This window comes from Primulina tabacum, chromosome 1 (genome assembly GCF_025594145.1).
Source record: "Primulina tabacum isolate GXHZ01 chromosome 1, ASM2559414v2, whole genome shotgun sequence".
Taxonomy (NCBI): domain Eukaryota; kingdom Viridiplantae; phylum Streptophyta; class Magnoliopsida; order Lamiales; family Gesneriaceae; genus Primulina; species Primulina tabacum.
The window spans coordinates 14,077,425-14,099,125 of record NC_134550.1 but is presented as its reverse complement, the minus strand read 5'-3'; the positions used below and the strand labels follow the sequence as shown (position 1 = coordinate 14,099,125).

At 35.4% G+C, this 21,701-nt stretch overlaps 2 protein-coding genes and 1 pseudogene across 2 annotated transcripts; 2 read left to right on the top strand and 1 right to left on the bottom strand.

The window, feature by feature from the left end:
• Positions 1-1,145: 1,145 nt before the first annotated feature.
• On the top strand, positions 1,146-2,325 carry LOC142542087 (transcription factor MYB73-like). The gene has a single exon (XM_075648528.1). The coding sequence runs from the start codon at positions 1,238-1,240 to the stop codon at positions 2,090-2,092; it is 855 nt and encodes a 284-aa protein (XP_075504643.1). The 5' UTR covers positions 1,146-1,237; the 3' UTR covers positions 2,093-2,325.
• Positions 2,326-9,890: 7,565 nt separating this feature from the next.
• Positions 9,891-12,717, top strand: LOC142518194 (uncharacterized). The gene is made up of 2 exons (XM_075620916.1): positions 9,891-10,014; positions 10,156-12,717. The coding sequence occupies exon 2, from the start codon at positions 10,180-10,182 to the stop codon at positions 11,548-11,550; it is 1,371 nt and encodes a 456-aa protein (XP_075477031.1). The 5' UTR covers positions 9,891-10,014; positions 10,156-10,179; the 3' UTR covers positions 11,551-12,717.
• Positions 12,718-21,589: 8,872 nt separating this feature from the next.
• LOC142505389 (cinnamyl alcohol dehydrogenase 1-like) overlaps positions 21,590-21,701 on the bottom strand; it is a 30,920-nt pseudogene continuing 30,808 nt past the window's right edge.

Below are 21,701 nucleotides of genomic sequence, written 5' to 3'. Positions count from 1 at the left end.
AAACATATATTCCGAAGATACCAATCAAAGTATGATTGGTTATGCTGATGCTGTGTACTTATCTGATCCACACAAGGCACGTTCTCAAACCGGATATGTATTTACTCGTAGAGACACTGCAATTTCTTGGCGTTCACAGAAACAAACACCCGTAACAACTTCATCAAATCACGCCGAGATTATTCCACTACATGAAGCAAGCCGTGAATGTATGTGGCTAAAATCAATGACCCAACATATCCAAATCTCATGCGGATTATTATTCGATAAGAAGTATGTGACACTATATGAAAATAATGCTGCATGTGTTACTCAAATAAAATAATGATATATAAAAAACGACATAACTAAACATATTCCTCCTAAATTCTTTGCATTCATCCATGAGCTTAAGAAGAATAAAAATATTGATATTACATTCAATCAAGTGAAAAATCATGAGATATCTTCACAAAGGCACTTCCTACGACAATATTCACAAAGCATATATAGAACATTGGGATGCGTAATCTACGAAATTTGTGAGAAATCATTTGTGTTAACATGAGGAGGAGTTTACGTGACTACATTTTTTTCATTTACTATGGTTTTTATTTCGATGAGTTTTTCTAGTAATATTTCTAATGAGGCAGTATAAAAACACGCAATGAAGATAATCATTGTACCATGATCATCATCACAAGGGGGAGTGTTGAAAATATTGAAAATTAGTGTGTGATTATGTATGTAATGATGTAATTATTTTTGGGTCATCCACGAAAAAGTATTATTTTTTATATCAAACATATTACTTTTTATTATAAATATAGATATGATTGATTCGTCTCACGAATAAAGATTGTGAGATGGTCCGGTAAAAAAACTACTCATAAAATTTATATCTATATTTCTCAAATCTATCCACGCGTGATTATTATTATTTTTGGGAAAGAGAAAAATCCTAATCTCAATTCAAAAGCAACTTCCATAACGGCACGAATCAAAATAGTTAATCCCCAACCGTCATATTTTTGAATCAATCATTCCAGCTGTCACCAACTGCCAACCTATTATAACCAGTTTTCGTAACGCTCCTTCCTTCCTACTTAACCGGTTTTTCCGGTTACCCTAATCCGCCCTTTATATATGAACCAGGAACCCCCCTTTTCCCTACACACAAACTGTATGTGACTATGGATCCAAATTTTTAATTATTAATAATAATTATTAATTTTGGTGTTAGGGTTTTACGTGAACAATGGTTGCGGAGGACGGTGGCGGCGAAAAGATCAAGGGGACGTGGAGTCCGGAGGAGGATGGGATGTTGAAGAAGCTTGTGCAGCAGCATGGTGCCAGGAACTGGTCGTTGATAAGCAGATCGATTCCCGGGAGATCAGGGAAGTCTTGCCGTTTGCGGTGGTGCAACCAGCTGTGTCCCGACGTGGAGCACCGCTCCTTCTCAGCGGAGGAGGACGAGATCATCCTCAAGGCGCATCCCAAGTTTGGGAACAAGTGGGCGACGATCGCGAGGTTGCTTAATGGGCGTACGGATAACGCGATCAAGAACCACTGGAACTCGACTCTGAAGCGGAGATGCGGCGGTGGAAAGGAGAGACCTGCGCAGGTGCTGAGGCGAGCTGACAGCGGCGATGTTTCTGTGGCGATGAGCCCCCCGGATGCAGACAATAGAGAAACTGATGGGGTTGCTCCTATCGAATTAAATTTCCTATCCCAGGCATCGGCATCGGCATCGGCGGTGGAATCAACGATCATGGCGGCGGCGGTTGACAATGAGGGAACTGGGGATGGCGAGCTAACTGAGCTGACTCTCTGTCTACCATGGACGGAGAGTTCAGCTGCGAAGGAGGACTATTCATCGACGCCGCCGACACGGGTGGACCACCACCAGAGCCGCCACCGCAGCGAGATACAAACGGAGGAGAATAAAGGAACGCTGTCGTTTGGGCCAGAGTTGCTTGGGATTATGCAAGAACTGATCAGAACGGAGGTGAGAAATTACCTTTCTTGCCTTGGCGACGTTGATGGTGACGGCGGAGGGTCTCGAACTGCTGGGGTGAAACGGATTGGGATTAGTAAGCTTAATAATGATTAAATATTTTAATTTCTGATTAAAACTGTAATTAATTTTGAGGAAGACCTGTTGGTTTTGTATTGGAAATTTTGGTTGTTTTCACAGTAAAATTTTGAGTAAATTTGCAATCCTGAGTTTTGGCTGAGCTGTATACAAATTTTGGATGGATTCAAATAATTAGTCAGATTGATTTATTAATTCAAAATTTGATACGGTTAATTTTGAATTTTTATATTAGGTTTTAATAGACTTCATATTTTTTATGGGCCATTGTTATTACATCAATTTTGTGTTGAGTTAAATTGTTTAATTCTTATTTTAAGGCATGAAATCTAAACATTTTTTTTGTGTAGGAACTTCTATCTTTCCATATTTGTAGAAATATTATTTTTTAATATATCAAATTGACTTGGTGATTTATTTTATATAATTGATCTATCATTGGTAGAAGAAACATTTTAATTCAGTGGTTTAAAATTCGATTCAGTTAATAACCTAATGGAAGAAAAATATATTATAAATACGCTCACTAATGGCTATGCTCCAATAGATCCGACCCTTATGTTTGGGGGGGGGGGGGGGGGGGGGGGCAATCGGATCGAGTTTTTCGGGTTCCACCCGACCCGAAACCGAACGGGTGCAATTTCGGGTATAATCGGGTAACTAGTCGGGTTCGGGTACTACTCGAACCCGACTATATTTTAGTCGGATCGGGTTCGGATATAAAGTTGCTACCTGAATTAACCGATCGTGAACCCGATTGTTTTTTTTTTTAAAAAATAAATTATAGGCTTATAATTGGACCGGTCCAGTTTAATAAATTGGAAACCAATTTTGCAAAATGTTGCACCACAACTAATCAATTATTACAATTTTTTTCCAAAGCTGTACGTTACTCATTCCAAAGCATCGTAATTACTGACCTCTACTTAGAATGAGGGTTGGTGATTGTGAGCGGCATTCCTGGGAGTTTAGGAGAACCAATTCGAATTACATCGTTGTTTCTTGGAGACCAATTGAAATCGACACTGGATTTGCTCGAAGCTTGGCTTCGGTCGGTGTTTTACAGTTGCTGGTTTTGTTATTCTCGAAAGTCTGCAACATTGTTCACTATGTGTTTTCTGTGTTGTTTTAGGGATGTCATTGTGTTGCTGCTGATATTTTTATTTTGTTTTTTACGCCTTTAGCTTTGAGCTCACCGCCTCCCCTTGCTCATAAATTGATCGCCATTACTGGCTAAGCGTATGTTTTTTTTAAGAAAAACTTATTTCTTTAACTTACGTGGGTGCCTCGCCACCTATGGAGAAATAAAAGTGAATGCTCCTTTTGAAACTCGGTTTTATTTACCATGTTGATGAATGTATGATTTCTTGTGTGTGAGTGCTTTTCTTTTATCGGCTCCTATTGCTACTTCTATCGCAACGAGGTTCTTCCCAAGGCGAGTGCATGTAGCATTATCTTGTTTGATGCTGGCTATGATATTTCTCCTGTAACATAAAAGAACATAATATTACGACCATTTCTAGGTACTACTAAATCTGACAAAGAACCATTTTCTCTGGCCAGTTTTACAAAGAATCATGACATACATCTTTTCTTAGACAAGCTGCTGCCTCCCTCCCCCTAGTAATTTACAATTTGATTTTCTTGTTTGATGTAGCGATGTATTGAATCTTGTGGGCTACAACAATTTGGAACCAGAAAGTGCAATATTCTACTAATAAATTATCAATACATGGAATTTGGAGGAATATCTGAAACTCTTTCTTCGCCAAACATACAACCACAAAGTGACGACTTATACAAAGAGGTTAGTATGAACATTGATGATAATGTTGATAAGAAGGAAGATAAATTATGTGATTCCAAAAAACGTACTGGGGCGGTTGTGTCTAGGTCACAATGGTGGGAAAAATTTGAAAGATTTTTTTGTGAAAATGAGAATGTTCAACAAGGTAGATGCAAATATTGTGCTAGAGAGATTAAAGCCGATCCAAAAGTTCATGGCACTAAACCCCTTAAAAACCATTATGAATCATGCAAGAAGAAACCACATGAGGTTGAAACAAATCAAAATAGACTCTCGTTTCAATCAATTCATAAAGGTCATAAAGAGGCCTCTCTTGTTACACTACAAGAAAAACGTTAAACAACAACGGATTTTTAACCGTTGTCGTAGGAATCATATTGCGACGGTTTATGGTATGGTTTTCGTCGCTAATTAGCGACGTTTTTGTATATACCGTCGCTAAAATTAACTACGGTTTTTTGACTAAGCCATCGCTAAGTAGCGACGTTCAGGTTGACTAAATCCATCGCGATTTTTTTTTCGTAAAAAAAAATTACTTTTATAATTTAATAAATCTGTCAAAAAACTTACAATCTGACTACAATAATAATATTCATGATCTTAACTAACACTTAGAAATTTACCAAGATTTGAAGCGAAAAACTTATCATATTTCGAAATTAAAATCGTCTAAAAGAGAAAAATTTATGGTGTGAAGAAAATGGACCGAGGGTGCGGATATTTATAGACAATTTGCGACGATTTTTTATTAAACCATTGCTATTAGCGACGTTTTTTTAATAAAACTATCGCAAATTTTAAATTAATGACGGTTTTGGTTAAAATCGTCACTAATTTAAAAATTGCGAAAGTTTTAATATAGCGACGATTTTTGTTAAAACCATTGCTAATTTAAACATGCTAATTAAAACCGTTGTTGTTGTTTGTCCAAAAAACACGCTAATCGACAACGGGAAAACCGTTGTCGATTGTCCAAAAAAACATGCTAAAAGACAACAGTTGACCCTAAAAAACGCTGAAAGACAACGGTTTTCTTTGAGCCCCAAAAAAACGCTAATCCACAACAGTTTTCTAAAACCGTTGTCGATTGTCCAAAAAAAAACACGATAGAAGACAACGGTTTTGTTGTCTTTGACCCTAAAAAAACACACTCCCAAAAAAAATGCTAAAAGATAACAGTTTTTAGAAAACCGTTGTCTTTTGCTTAAAAAACACTAAAAGACAACGATTTTCCTTAAAACCGTTGTTAAAAGACAAAAGACAACGGTTTTTGTTGGGTGTTGTTAAACATATATTTTCTTGTAGTGTAAATTGGAGATTTGAGCAAAAAATATTAGAGATGCATTGTGTTACATGTTGATTGTGGATGGACTCCCATTCAAGACTGTTGAGAACCCTGGTTTTAGACATTTTTTGTCTGTTGCATGTCCAATATTTGATAATAACAAGAGAAATTTACAAGTCGTATTTGAGTGAAGAAGCGAAATTAGAGCAGTTCATAAATGATAATTGTCAAAGGATGTGCATTACCACATATACATGGACATCAATTCACTCATTTTGTTGATGCAAATTGGAGCTTACATAAAAAGATTTTGAATTTTTGCCCAATATCTGGTCATAAAAGTGAAGAAATAGGAAAATGTATTGAGAGACGTTTACTTGATTAGAATATAGGTACAATTTTTCTATCACTGTGGATAATGCATCTTCGAATGATGGGGCAATTGTTTATTTGCAGAAGAAATTTGATAATTGGGGAAACAATATTTTGGGTGGGAAATATGTTCATGTAAGGTGTATTGCACATATTACTAATCTCGTCATGCAAGATGGTTTGAAAGGAAATGATGAGCATGTAGCTACTTATCGTGTTAGGGGAGCTGTTAGGTACATACGGAGTGCAGCTCCATCCAGGTACAAAATATTTCAAGAGTGTGTTCAGCTTGAAAAATTAGAAACAAATAAGTTCTTGACTCTTGATGTGCCCACTAGATGGAACTCAACATACTTAATGTTGGAGTCGGTAATATTTCTTAAAAGAGCATTTGATGCCTATGATGAAGTCGATCTTGCTTTCCGAATTGATCTTTCAAAAAAGCCATATGATGGGGTTCCAAATGAGCATTGGGAAAGATCCAAGCTTTTGCTAAAATTTTTTAAACATTTTTACAAACTCACTTTGCGTATTTCTGGTTCTTTGTATGTTACATCGAACATTATGTTTCATGAAATTAGTGAGGTTGACATGCTTCTTAAGCAATGGTTGGAAAGTGCTGACTTGGAACTAAGTTTGATGGCCAAAGAATGAAAGAAAAATACGATAAGTATTGGAGAAAAATTTAAAAATGAATATGATTTTTATATTATGCTGTGATCCTTGATCCGCGACATAAGTAGGAGTTTGTTGAATTTTCTTTTGATAGAATGTATGGCAGTGTTGGGAAAAATGAGACCATGAAAGAACAAGTGAGACTTGGCCTTTACGAGTTGTTTGATGATTATAAACTAAGGCATTCCAATAAACTTCCAGACACTTTTAAAAGTTTATGCTCTTCATAAAATAGTTCCACCCTTGGCTCGCAAGATATGTCTAAGAAACACTCGTGTGAGGCGGACGATGAGTCTGAAATGGCTATTAGATTGTCGTTGAAGCAAGAGTTCAAGATGTATAAGAGTGGAGGAAAAGGTGAAGTAGTAAAGTCTGAGTTGAAATATTTAGCTGAAGATTTTGAGGAGGAAAGAAAAAACTTTAATATATTGCAATGGTGGAAAGATAATAGTGCCAGGTTTCCCATTCTTTCTCGAATGGCTCGAGATATATTGGCGGTTCCAATTTTCACCATTGCTTCAGAAGCTGCATTTAGCATCGGAGGACGTGTACTTTTAGGAGTTCTTTATTGCCCAATATAGTTCAATGTCTCATTTGTGCTCAATTGGTTTCGATGTGATTTAAAACCAATTAATATGGAAGAAGATTTGTGTGATGCTGAAATGATTGACAAAGATATTTTAATTTATTTTATTTACTTTATCGAAATGATTGACAAATGTATTTTAATTTAATTTTACTTACTTTATATCTATCTCAACATTTTGAAGTACTAACATTTTATTTTCTTTGTTTATTTTGCAGAGTTGACAAAATTGGGTGTTGATACTCTATTATTGATGTTTGATTATCATAACTAATTCAAGGATAAAGGTGAAAAAAAATGTAATCAATTCAAGATTGGAAGTTTATGCGTATGAATCTTATTATTATTTATATTATGGATTTTGTTTCCTCCATCGATGAAAAACATGAATTATTGGTATAATTTATTTTTGTTTTATGATGTTCATTTTTTTGTTAATAAATTTACATATTTGTTAGGTGATGAAACATTCAGATGATATTTTGAAAGTCAAACAAGAAGTTGACTCTGATTTTTTTGGTAAAGATCTAAGTTGGATTTCAAGATTAGACTTGTTAATTTCTTATATATGCATATAAATAGTTTATGCTCGATTTAAAGATTTGTTAATTATAATACTCATTCTAAGTTTTGAAATAAATATTTTTTGTGTTTAACTTTTGTAGAAATATTATTGTGATAAGCCTTTTTTCATCATATATTATTTGGTAGGCACAAAATGAGAAAATGTTATTTTGTCAGAAAGAAATCCGAACCCGACCCCTACCCAAACCCAAACCCGAACCCGAACACGACCTTATCGGGTACCCGAAAAGGCGGGTAGTGTCCAGAATCGGATTGGGTTCGGGTAATGAAAATGCTACTCGAAAAAATTGGTACCCAATTCAAACTACCTGAAACCCGAAAAACCCGACCCGTGCCCACCCCTACTTATGTTCACTAAAATATGATTTAAATGTTTACTATAATTTGAACAAATTTAATTCGCTCAAATGTTTAAATTCGCTCAAATTGTTTACTTGATTTAAATTCTCTTTTTGGTGGATTCGAATTTATCATCAAAATCCATATATATTGTGCGTAAAGAAAGTTGATACTCCTAAATTCTCACACTAAATCTATTAAATTATATTTGAGATTTTTGCAAACATTTTATTAAAACACAGAATGTTCTATTGTGTAGTGATAACTCCCAGCAGTGACCGTGTCATCTTAGAACTTAGGCTGTGGTAAAATTGGGCAGCTAAAAAAGCACCAACCAGGGAGACAGACCAGATCACCACGAGTACGGGTGAGCCCGGATAGTGTAAGCCTGAGCAGAGTGATAAGTCAGAGGACGGGGCTTCACATCATGATCATCTACCTGAGCACCTTGGTACATGTGTCACTCTCGGGTTCATAAGTATGTGGTGCCATGATTTTTGATATCATTTGCATGTCTTTCAGTACATGTAGGGATGATGTGACTAGATCAGGATTGGTATATGTTGTCTGATATGGCAATGTCAGGGAGCAGGACATGAGCAAACTTTTCCTTTACAAATACCAGGTTTAATTGACACTAATTTTTTCAGATAATTTTTCGCTAGAAAGCATACTCTCTACACACTTTTTTTTTGCGTAAAACACTTGACTAATTTGAACGTTGTAGTGGTCACGCCGGAAAACCTTTCGACGCCCCACTAACATTCTTTAATATTTTAAGTGTGCAGATTCTATTCTCCGGGTACTCTCCACTTGATCTCCAGTGTACCCGAGAAGAAAGCCGTCCGACCCGGTATAATCGCCCACTTAGCTCAACCTGATTTACATGGTCGATATCATTGGCGTCATATGTAAGAAACTAGATATAAGGCGTATATATGGTTTCCACACGGAAATCAACCCGGAGAGATGGTTCTAAGAGGGAGCTCTCAGACCCAGAGGTTTCCCAGGGAAATCCACCACCTCAGCAAACTTTTGTGATCAACTAAGAGAAATTAACTCAGTGTGTAGCAGTGGCTATCCAGAAAGCCATGATAGAGAAGTTACCTCCTAGTAGCAACCATATTCACCATGAAGAAGGGTCTGAGGATGAGTCCCCTCCTCAGGACAAGACTAGGAGGGAAGAAAGTTCCTAGGAGTGTTCCAAGGCTCTTATCATGGCCGAGGAATTGGAAGACTTGAGAAAGAAAGTGAAAAATCCGGAAAGACAGGCCGGGTCCTCTAGGGCCCTATAATTCCAGCCAAAAGTATGTCCTTTTTCCATCTATATACTGAATGAGCCTCTTCCTACCCATTACAAATAAGCAAAAGTAAGGGAGTCTGATGGAAACACAGATCCCGAGGAGCACTTTATCCTGTTTTGAATATATGGTCATGTTGCACTACTATTACAACAGGATAAAGTGCAAAGCTTTCCTGACCACGTTGATGGAGTCAGCCCAATGTTAGTTTGACAAATTCGAGCCTCTGAGCATACGATCTTTTGATTATTTTAAGAGCATTTTGTTGCATCAATTCAGTATTAGCAAGAGAAATAAAAAGATATCTTTCAATACGTTTGAAGTAAAGCAGGGAAGTGACGAATCATTAGGTGCATACATCCGCAAATTCAACAAAGCATTTTTAGAAGTACCTTTCTGCGCTCCTGAAACTAAGATTACCGCCTTCACGCAAGGACTCCAGGAAGGGGACTTCGTTCGGTCCTCAGTCAAAAATGGAAGAGGCCCGGAGGCAAAAGAGAGAGGCCATGAAGAAAAGAAGGGTTGATCGATCGAGTTATTTTCATAGTTAAATTTTGAGTTAATTTGCAATTCTGAGTTTTGGCTAAGCTGTATACAAATTTCGGATGGATGGAAATAATTAATCAGATTGATTTATTAATTCAAAATTTGATACGGTTAATTTGGAATTTTGGTATTTATATTAGGTTTCCATAGACTTAAATTTATTTTTTATATGGGCCACTGTAATTACATCAATTTTGTGTCGAGTTAAATTGTTGGCCTTCTAATCAAATTATTTTTTAAGAAATGGAACCTAAAAAAAATGTTAGGTACTCCTTGAGATATATACGGATATATTTGATCCTATTTTTAACCAAATTTATCCTCTGATCCGCCCCACCTCAATTCTACAAAATTTCTCTCCCAAGTCCCAAGCCCTTTAGCGACAGAATAGAATTGCGGACTCCCGAAGAAATCGAATTGCTCATCGGCAAGGCAACAATCCAGGTAAGAATCGGCTATACATTTTTTATTTTGTTTTTTATAGCTTCTCTGTGTGTGATTTGTGGTTTCTTGATTGTTTGTTGTTGAGTTGTTGATTGACTATTACTTGTTTATTTGTTTAATAATTATTTTATTCTTGTTTAGGATTATAAATTGAACTATTTCAAAATGGAATATCAATCTGCTGCAAAGAAAGGAAAAACATTGATATCCTCTTTCTTTAAGAAGAGAGATCGTCAAGCTAGTGAAGATACTTCAATTCCTACGGTCCTTACAATGCAACATCAATCCAGTGAAAGTCTTCTATTTCCCAATATCCAAATTCCTTCATGTTCCTCTCCTAGAGACGATCATCAGTCTTCGTCTACTTTTATTGAACGAGATCCGGGAAAAAGAAAACAGATATGTGAATATCATGTTAATGTACGAGATGAGATAAGACGTTCATATCTAAATATGGGGCCTTATCAACCAGATATGTTGGAGTATCCAGGTACAAAATTTGGAAGCCAGAATCGTCTTTTTCAGAAAAAATGGTTTCAGAAATTTTATTGGTTGGAGTATTCGCCTTCAACAAATAAGGCATATTGTTTCTATTGTTTTCTTTTCCTGAATGATGTTAATTCATCTAATATCTCGGCATTGGTCAATGAAGGATTTGACAATTGGAAAAGGGTAAACCAAGGAAAAACATGTGCTTTTCTTGCCCATATTGGTTCTGCAGCTTCTTCACCTCATACTATGTGTGAGAGAAGGGCTGAAAATTTGATGAGGCCCTCACAACATATTGATAAAGTGATGCATGCACAATCTAAAGAGGAAAAAGAGAAAAATCGTCTGCGTTTGAGCACCTCAATTGTAGCTGTTCGTTGGCTAGCACTTCAAGGTTGTGCTTTTAGAGGTAACGATGAATCTCTATCTTCATCTAATCGTGGAAATTTTCTTGAATTGGTGAAGGCTTTTGCAAAAATGAATATAGAAATTGATGAAGTTGTGCTTGAGAATGCTCCAAAAAATGCCCAATATATCGCTCCAGAAATTCAGAAAGAGATTTTACATATTATGGCCAATAGAGTACGACAGATGGTTCGTGAAGAAGTTGGAGATAAATACTTTTGTATTCTTGTTGATGAAGCCCGAGATATATCTAAACGAGAGCAAATGGCCATTATATTGAGGTTTGTGAACAATCATGGGATTTTGACAGAAAGATTTTTTGCTTTCAAAAGTGTTAGGGACACTACCTCAATGAATTTGAAAAATGAGATATCAAATGTTCTTGTTCATCATGATCTCCATGTTAAGAAAATCAGAGGCCAAGGATATGATGGTGCTAGCAATATGCGTGGAGCGTGGAATGGACTTCAAGCGTTATTTCTCAAAGATTGTCCCTATGCATACTATGTCCACTGTTTTGCACATCGTTTACAACTGACATTGGTTTCTGCAGCTAAGGATGTTAGTGTTATTTGGGAATTCTTTTCTCATTTGGACAATATTGTTAATATTGTCACTTCTTCTACTAAAGCGCATTGCTGAATTACATACTGCACAAAGAAATGAAATTGAGTATATGTTGTCAATTGGAGAACGTGATTCTGGAAGTGGTGCAAACCAGATTGGTAATTTGCAACGAGCAGGAGCTACTCGTTGGAGTTCTCACTATGATTCGGTAAAAAGCTTGATAGGTATGTACACTGCAACTTGCAAAGTTTTTGAAGTTCTCAGTGATTATTCTCCAAATGGAAGAGTTAAGGCTGAAGTTCGGGGGATTTACAGAAACATGGCAAGCTTTGAATTTGTGTTTATTTTGCACTTAATGCATAAAATTATGAGAACAACAGATACTCTTTGTCAAATTCTTCAAAGAAAATCTCAAGACATTTTGACTGCTATCACATTTGTCACTACTACCAAAACTTGCCTTCAAGAATTTAGAGAATGTGAGTGGAATGAATTTCTTCAGGAAGTTAAAGTTTTTTGCTCAAGAAATGAAATTGATGTACCTGACCTTGATTGTCTATATAAGATTGGACGTTCCTGTCGGCAAAATACAATAGAACATCATTACCACTTTGATGTTTTTAATGCAGCAATAGATTTCATTTTGATGGAGTTAAATACTCGGTTCAATGAGTCATCGGTAGAACTTCTTTCTCTTAGTACAGCTTTAGATCCTAAAAATTCATTTGACTCATTTAACAGTGATGATATTTGCAAGCTTGCGAAGAAGTTTTATTCTGGAGATTTCACAGATCAAGAAATTGTTGCTTTGGAGTATGAATTGATACATTATAAACTTGATGTGATGCAGAATTTAAAGGTTTCTACACTTGTTGAGTTGTGTCAGCAATTGACCGAGAGTGGACGGTCAAGTGTTTATGTTATGTTGACTAGATTGATTCATCTTGTTTTGACATTACCTGTGTCTACTGCCACTACTGAGCGGGCTTTTTCAGCAATGAAGCATGTGAAGACGGCACTTCGCAATAAAATGGAGGATGACTTTCTTGCCGATTGTTTGACACTCTATATGGAACGAGATTTAGCTAAACATATTGATGTAAATTCTATTATTGATGAATTTTATGTTTTAAAATCTCGTAGGGCACAACTTCGTTGAACGATATAATGTAAATTTTTTTTAATAATATATAACTTATCATATTGACTTCAAGCCCCTCCCAACTTTTATTCCTGGATCCGTCCCTGTGCTCACTTATCACTATGCTCCAATAAATCCGACAATTATGTTCACTAAAATCTGGTTTGTGACATTTATTCACTTTTTTCCAAAAAAAAAAAAAAACGAAAAACATAAATGTTTACTCTAATTTGAGGAAATTTAATTCTCTCAAATTGTTTACTTGATTTAAACTCTCAAATTTATCATCAAAATCCATATATCTTGTGCAAACATTTTATTTAAAACACAGAATGTTCAATTGTGTAGAATAATACGTAATGCTCTAGCATTACAAGAATGTACATAGAATAATACTTTTATATAAAGGTGTAGGAGCTCATTTTTAATCCAACAATCAAAATCTAATAAAACATTATACTCTCAACCAAATGTATTACTTTCTCTTTTTATAAATTCTCCAAGCTACTTGTTCTTGTTTATACACACACTTAATCACCAAGATCGCTTCAAGCTACTTGTGCTTGTTTATACACTTAATCACCAAGATCGCTTTTTAAGGCTGATTTACTAATACGCACGGAGCCGAATGTTAAATGCCACACATGAACTAAGAATGCTAACTAAGTCTGTGACATTAGATGAAACGACCTCGATAATCTTAAATCATAAATTCTAAATTACTAAATAAAATAATTTAACATAATCATAGGTCATAATAATTTAACAATTTAAATATAAAGTGCATAAAATAAATCCTAAGTCATCACCTAACCAAAACTTCCTAAATTGACCTTTAAAAATATCAACTACCAATAATTAAAGCATAAAAATATCTTTAATAAAAATCATGATCGTAATATTTAAATCATAAATCTAATAAGCTAGTGCAGAAACATAAAGGTTCTCGGGTGTGTACTGTTGTACTCGATCGACTCAATCGTCACCGCCTCTAGAAAATCTCAAATCCTGCATCATACAAACCTAGTGAGTCTAAAGAATCAGCACGTTCTAAACATGGATAGCAAATAATACATATACAATCACATGCATTAAAAATCATACTTTTATTTAAAATAAACTTTTGAACATAAATAAATCATTTAAAATTATTCAAGCATAAATAAATCATTTTAAAATAGCTTTAATCCTCATCATACATCATATATCATAGGAATCGTTTTTATCATAAGCTTTCAATCATATATCATTTTGGGTGAAATTTGATCCTTTAAAGTGACTAGCTTTTATCCTTTGGTCGACTGCAGTCTTAGCTCCACATGCCCCATGGGGGTGTGGACTAGGCTCCACTATGGAAATAAGATCGTTGGGATTCCCTCGGGGGCCTTTTCCCATAGACGGGTTCCCTAGGAGGCCTTTTCCCACAAGTGGTTCTCTCTGGGGCCTTTTCCCGTAAATGGGTTCCCTCTGGGGCCTTTTCCCGTAAATGGGTTCCCTCTGGGGCCTTTTCCCCTCACGAAATCCCCATAAAATCATATATCATAAATCATATCTTTTGTCACAGTCAAGTCACATCCCTAAAAATATTTTTCATTTTCTTTTAAAGTCGTAAAATAGGGTTTGCTGCGTATTTGGAGAGGCCAAAATCAGTTCGTTTGAGCCTCGTTTTATCTTAACATATCATATTGTATCGTTTCTGGCTTTGGTGAAAGTTGCAGGTTGGCCAACTAGCTATAGAAGGTACGAGTTGATCGATGGACACCTAAAAGTGGTATCAGAGTCATTGGTTGTTGCCCCTCGTGCCGTCGCCGTGGGTTCATCGGAATCTGAAACTCTTACTTAAGGTTTCGCTTTGGTATATTGGCTGGAACCACTTTTACTGCTTTAGTAGCGTAACCGCTTGCCACAGATTTATGTGCTGGGATTTGTTGCTGGTAGAACTCTAGGTTTTATGTGCTTGTTGGTTATTGTTGTGTTCCCATTTCCGTGGCTAAAAGTTGCTTCCGCCGTGTTCGCTTTGATCTTGTGTGATTTAAATTTTTTCTGTGTGAAAATTTGTTGTTTTTGATTAATTGTTGTGTTTTTTTAAAAAACGGCTATGACTGGATATCATCTCGAACCTTTTAACGAAAAAACAGATTTTTCAATATGACAACAGAAAATGAAAGGTATTTTGATACAACAAAAGGTTTTCAAAGCGATAGACCTTTCATATTCAGCTACCGAAACTACCGATAGAAAGGCTGAAAATGATGAGTTTGCTTACTCGTCTACAATTTTGAACTTGTCTAACTCTGTGTTAGAAAAGTTGGTAAATTGAAATCGGCTAAGAAACTTTTTGGAAAAATTAGAAAAACTTTATACTGAAACTTCTTACGCAGTAAATTGTTTTTGCTTGATAAATTTTTCCGGTTCAAAATTGATTTAAACAAAGACATTGATGAAAATCTTGATGTGTTTACCAAACTAGTGCAAGACATTAATAAAATTGGAGATAAACATATTTATGATTACACCTCTATTGTTCTTTTAAATGCTATATTTTATTCACGTAGTGATGTTAAATCTGCCATTAAGTATGATAGAGATCAGATAAAGTTAAAAACTCTTGTGAATGGCTTGAAGAGCAAAGATATTGATTTAAAAACCAATAAGGGTGGTAATAATTCTGGTGAGGTAACGTTTATTAGAGGAAGGTCTCAAAATAGATTTCAAAATCAAAAACCTTCAAATCAAGGTCTAAGTCGAAGCCCAAGAATACAAAATGCTATAATTGTGGTGAAACTGGTCATCACATTAAAGAGTGTTCTAGGCATAAGCAAAACCAAAATTTTAAAAATCAAAATGATGACCATGCTAATATGGCTTCTTGTAGTGAAAACATGGGTGATATTTTATGTGACTGAGATATGTGATGTGTCTGTAGTGAATTCTCTGCATTCAAGTTCTGTGTGAAAAAATGAATGGTTAGTTGATTTTACTTGCGCTTTCCATATGTCTCCATTTAAAAATTTGTTTTCTAGTTATAAAGAAGTAAAGCATGGGTCTGTTTCTATGGCAAATGAAAAATTGTGTCAAGTTGCTGATCTTGGTGATGTTTCACTGAAATTTGATTCTGGTCATGTGTTGACTTTGAAAAATGTTAGGCATGTTCCCGATTTATGTCATAATTTGATTTCCCGTGCTGCATTGGAAGATGACGGTTTACATGGTAGATGGGAAAATGGGGTTATGAAAATTATAAAAGGATCTTTGGTGATTTTCAAAGAGGCTAAAAAGAAAACCTCGTATGTTTGCTATGCTGAATTTGAATCTCGTGTGCAAATTCTGTGAACACTGTCTTGAGTTACAAAACTGATTTGTGGCATAAAATATTAGGTCTCATGAGTTCTAAAGGTCTTCAAATTTTTGCACAAACATGGTTATTTTGGTAGTGACAAATTGTCTTGTATGTCATTTTATGATGCATGTGTTTTTGGTAAACAGTCTAGACTGACGTTTTCTAATTCCTCTATTCTCAAGCATTCTATCACTTCTGAAATACTTGAGTATTTGCCTGCTAATGTTTGGGGTCCTGCTAGTGTGCCCACACATGGTGGGAATCGATATTTTTTATCTGTTATTGATGATTTTTCAAGAAACGTTTGGGTGTTTTTAATGAAAAACAAATCTGATGTGTTTGAAAAGTTTAAAAACTAGAAAACCTTGATTGAAAATCAAACAGGCAGGAAAATTGAAATTCTAAGAACTGATAATGGTCTTGAATTTTGTAATCAATTGTTTGACAATTTGTGTACTGAATCTGGTATTCAAAGACATATGACACTCCCTTATACGCCTCAACAAAATGGTGTAGCTGGGCATATGAATAGAACTTTACTTGAAAATGTGAGGTGTATGCTTGCAAGTTCTGGTCTTTCAAAAAAGTTCTGGGGTGAAGCTGTTTGTACTGCTACTTATTTGATAAATATGTCTCCTTCTGTGCCTTTGAATGATAAATGTCCATAATCTGTGTGGTCTAGTACGCAAATTAATTTTGCAAACTTGAAAGTCTTTGGTTGTTCTGCTTTGTGTATCAGAAAAATGACAAACTTGAACCTCGGTATGTGAAATGTGTTTTTCTTGGCTATCCTGATGGGGTTAAGGGTTATAGAATGTGGTTAAGGGACCAACTTGGTTTTAAAGTGTTAATCAGTATGGATGTTGTTTTCATTGAGTTTGAATTTTCCTGTTTATCTGTTCCTTTACCTATTCCTAAACCTACCACTGCTCCAAACAAGGTGGAGCATTTACTTGGTCCAAGTTATGATTCTGAAAATGTGCAGAATGTTCCTGATGTGAATGATTTGCCTGAAAATCTGTCTGAAACTGTTTTTGATAATCAAGTTGATGCTGATGTGCATGAAGAAATTGCTGAAAATATGCCTGAAAATGATCTTAGTGATTTGAATGATTATCAATTGGCTAGGGATATATCTAGAAGAAATATTAGGCAACCACAATGTTTTGACGATTTTTATATGACTCCTCATGCACTTAGTGTGTTTGAATCGATTGATAAACTTGAACCTAAGTCATATGAAGAGGCTTTAAAGTCTGAAAATTCTATGCAATGGTTAAATGGGATGAATGAAGAAATTAATTCACTTCATGTTAACAACACTTGGATTCTAGTACCTAAACCTGAAAATTATTCTGTTGTGGACTATAATTGGTTATTTAAGGTCAAGAATGAATATGAATCTGTTAGATTTAAAGCTAGGTTAGTGGCTAAGGGCTTTACGCAAAAGGAAAGGATAGACTGTACTGAAATATTTACTTCTGTTGTAAAGTTTACTACTGTGAGAATTATAATTGCTTTTGTTGCTCAGTTTGATTGGGAGTTGAAACAATTAGATGTTAAAACTTCTTTTTGACACGGTGAACTTGATGAAATTTTTTTTATGATGCAACCTGATGGTTTTGTTGTTTCTAAGTATTTTGATCATGTTTGTTTGCTAAAGAAATCTTTGTATGGATTGAAGAAAACTCCGAGGCAATGGAACAAAAAGTTTGATGAATGCATGCTCTCTATGGATTTTACTAGAAGTAATTATGATAATTGCTTGTATTTCAAACAGAATGCTAAAGTTTCTGTTTTCTTACTTATCTATGTGGATGATATGCTATTGAGTTCCTGTGTAAAAACTATTGACCATGTCAAAAATTGCTTGAGTACTAAATTTGATATGAAATTCCTAGGAGATGCTAAATGTAGTCTTGGCATTAACATTTATAGTGATAGAAAACGTTCTGTCATTTTGTTGAATCAGGATACTTATGTTACGAAAGTTTTGTGTAAATTTTCCATGTCGAATGCAAAACCAGTCAATGTACCTTTAGCTGGTCATTTTGTTCTAAGTAAAGAACAATCTCCTAAAGCTGATTTTGATTTTAAAAACATGAAGAATGTGCCAAATTCAAATGCTATAGGTGTTGTCATGTATTTAATGGTTAGCATGAGGCCTGATATTTTATATTCTGTGAGTTGTTTGAGTCGATATATGTCTAATCCTAGTGTTTACCATTGGCAAGCTGTCAAATGGCTTTTGAGATATCTGAATGGTTCTGTGAAGCATGTTTTAAAATTTTCAAATCTGATGTTGGTGTTAAATTGGTTGGATATGTGGATTCTAACTATGAAAATGATAGGGACAATAGAAAATCAACAACTTCTTATGTGTTTACATTGTGTGGTGCTTGTATTAGCGGGAAATCTCAATTACAACACATTATTGCTCCTTCAACTACTGAATCTGAGTATGTTGATGTCACTGAAGCTTTAAAAGAAGCTATTTGGTTGAAAGGCCTTATTTCTGAAATTGATTTTCTTGAAGGTGAAGTTATAGTATTTTCTGATAGCCAGTATGGTATACAACTGTGTAAGAATCTTGTTTTTCATGATAGAATTAAACATATTGATGTTAGATTCCACTACATTCGTGACGTGGTTGCAAAAATTATAGTCTATCTTGAAAAAATTCCTTCTCAATTTAATCCTGATGATATGGGAACTAAGTGTTTGTCTATTGAAAAATTCAGATCTTGTTTAAAAATTTTAAATTTTGATACTTCTGACTGATGTGTTCGGTTTCTGTTATTTTATGTAGCTTACTTGGTGTTTGCAATAAATTCGTACTTGTATTAACTTTGTGTTTTCTGCAAGTGGGGCAATGATGATGGATGTAGGTGACTCTCCTGTCCAGTGAACCGGCGTTGGGCCGAAAGATGGAGAAATGTTGGGTTTGGCCAAACTTTATCCCAAGCCCAATAACCCAAAGCCCATTCCCTTAAAGACTTGGCCTACTAGGTTGTTATTTTAAATACTGATTGTTCCCAGCAGCCAAATGTGAGTTTTGGGATATAGGCAATAGCGTGAAAGTTTACGCTGTACTCTTCATTCTTCTTCTGCGTGCAGTGCTCTTTGCTTGGTGCATGTGAGCTCTTCTCTTCTCTTCTTCTTCTCTATTCCTCAAGTGATATACGAGAGTGTGTTTGAGATTGGAAACTGCCCTCGGTTCCTTGTGCTGTCTCGATCAGTGTCATTTTTAGCATTGGTTAAGTTCTCCTACTATGTGTGGTGAGCTGTGTGCGTAGGGGCTATTTGCTTAGGGTTGAGTTGGTTATCAGTAACCGAGGTTTTGATCGAGAAATTTTTGTGGTCTTCGCCTTGGTTTTCTGCATATTTAGAGAAGCCAAAATCAGTTCTTCTGAGCCTCGTTTTATCCTTACATATCATATTGTATTGTTTCTGGTTTTGGTGAAAGTTGCAAGTTGTCCAACCAGCTATAGAAGGTACGGGATGGCCGAGGGACACCTAAAAATATTGCTATATCACAAACACTAGAAAAAAAGGCTAAACACAACGGTGAAAAATCGTTGTCGTAGGTCTTGTAAAACCATTGTTAAAGGCCCTGTGGTTAAAGGGTGTGCTCAAAGACAACGGTGAAAAATCTTTGTCGTAGACATTTAAAGACGACGACGGTGAAAAACCGTTGTCGTATTTCTTGTAAAACAGTTATTAAAGGCCTTATGGTTAAAGAGTACGCTCGAATACAACGGTGAAAAACCGTTGTCCTAGACGTCTAAAGACGACGGAGAAAAACCGTTGTCGTAGCACTGAGAAATCGTTGTTAAAGGTCAATAGCGACGGTTTTTAATATTATTAGCGACAGTTTTCATATGATTTCCGTCACTAATTAAAAACGGTTATTCATATGCTTAGCGGCGGTTTTTCATAAGATTTTCGTCGCTATTTTTTTACGTAAAATAAAAAAATTATAATTTAATAAATGTGACAAAAAAAACTTACAATCTTACTAAACTAATAATATTTATAATCTTAACTAAAACTAAAAAATTTATCAAGAAATCAATAATTGAAGGGAAATTAAAATCGTGAAAGAAAGGAAAATTTATTGTGGGAAGAAAATAGATCCAAGACGCGGATATTTATTGTTAGTTTGCGACGGTTTTTGTTTAAACCGTCCCTATTAGCGACGATTTTGTCATAAACTGTCGCTATTTGCGACAGATCTTATTGAACCGTGATAAGACCGTCGTTATTAGCGACGGTGCTTTAAACAACTTTCGCGATTTTTAAATTAGCGACGGTTTTATTTTCGCAAATTTAAAATTGCGACGGTTTGGTTACAACCGTCGCTATTGTTACAACCATAGCTAAATAAAGCGACTGTTTTTCTTAAAACCATCGCTAATTTAATAATGCGATGGTTTTACGCTATATTTAGCGACGGTTGAAGAAAATCCGTCGCTAAATAAACAGTTTTTCTTCTATCGACAACAATTTTTTTTAAACCGTTGTCTTAGGCCCTAAAAATGTACATAACAATGATTTTATAAACCGTTGTCGTAGCTACTAAAAAAACTGTTATATTTCACTGACGTTAATAGACAACGGTTTTAAAAACCGTTGTCTTAGCTACCTAAAAATCCGCTCATAGACAACGGTATTAATAACTGTTGTCGTAGCCACTAAAAAAATCCACTCATATACAACGGTATAAAACCGTTGTCATAACCCATAAAAGACAACAGTTTTAACAAAAATCGTTGTCTTTCACTGACGTTAATAGACAACCGTTTTTAAAACCGTTGTCTTAGCTACATAAAAACGCGCTCATAGACAACGGTATTAATAACCGTTGTCGTAGCTACTAAAAAAACCCGCTCATAGACAACGGTATAAAAACCGTTGTCGTAACCCATAAAAGACAATGGTTTTAACAAAACCGTTGTCTTAGCTAAATAAAGAACCAGCACAAAGACAACGGTATTGAAAACCGTCGTCTTAGCAACCAAAAAACACGTCCATAGACAATAGTTTGCTAAAACCGTTGTCGTTGACCCATAAAATACAACGATTTTTAAAAAACTGTTGTCTTTGACAAGGAAAAATTCACGACGACAACAGTTTTTGTTAAAACCGTTGTTAAAAGGAAAAAGACAACGGTTTCATAAAACCGTTGTCTTTTGAGTGTTGTTGAACGTGAAATTTCTTGTAGTGAAAGCTTGCATATATGAAGATCTTGAACACACTTAAAGTTTCATCTTTCATCGCTTATTCAAGCACGCACTCATCAGAAATTTATCTGATCATTCAAGGATCAACCTCGTGCGACCCATACCTATTGTCTCTTAACGACTCATCTGACTGCCCGTTTATCCGAAAAGAATTTGATTGCCTGAAGTACGGTCGACCCGATCACCACTACCTGAAATATAGATGGCAACCAAATGGTTGCAACATTCCTAATTACATACGTGTCTGTTTAATTCATTTTCATTTACTATAGAAATCGGGCCGGGAAGATGTAGATTTTGAGTTTCAATTTTAAGCTATTTTTCATATATATGGATTTCTTGGAGAGATTGAAGGGGAAAAAGATAATGTTTGTTGGGACTCGATAAGTTCTAACCAGTGGGCATCAGTGGTATGCCTTCTACATAATGCAGTGAAAGGATCAAATATTGAGTTCATACACATAATAAAGAAAAAATCAGAGAAAAATAAGTGAGGATTTAG

Bases quoted from the DNA above. Each gene is read 5' to 3' on its own strand.
- LOC142518194 (XM_075620916.1), top strand. From the start codon at position 10,180: ATGGAATATCAATCTGCTGCAAAGAAAGGAAAAACATTGATATCCTCT.
- LOC142542087 (XM_075648528.1), top strand. From the start codon at position 1,238: ATGGTTGCGGAGGACGGTGGCGGCGAAAAGATCAAGGGGACGTGGAGT.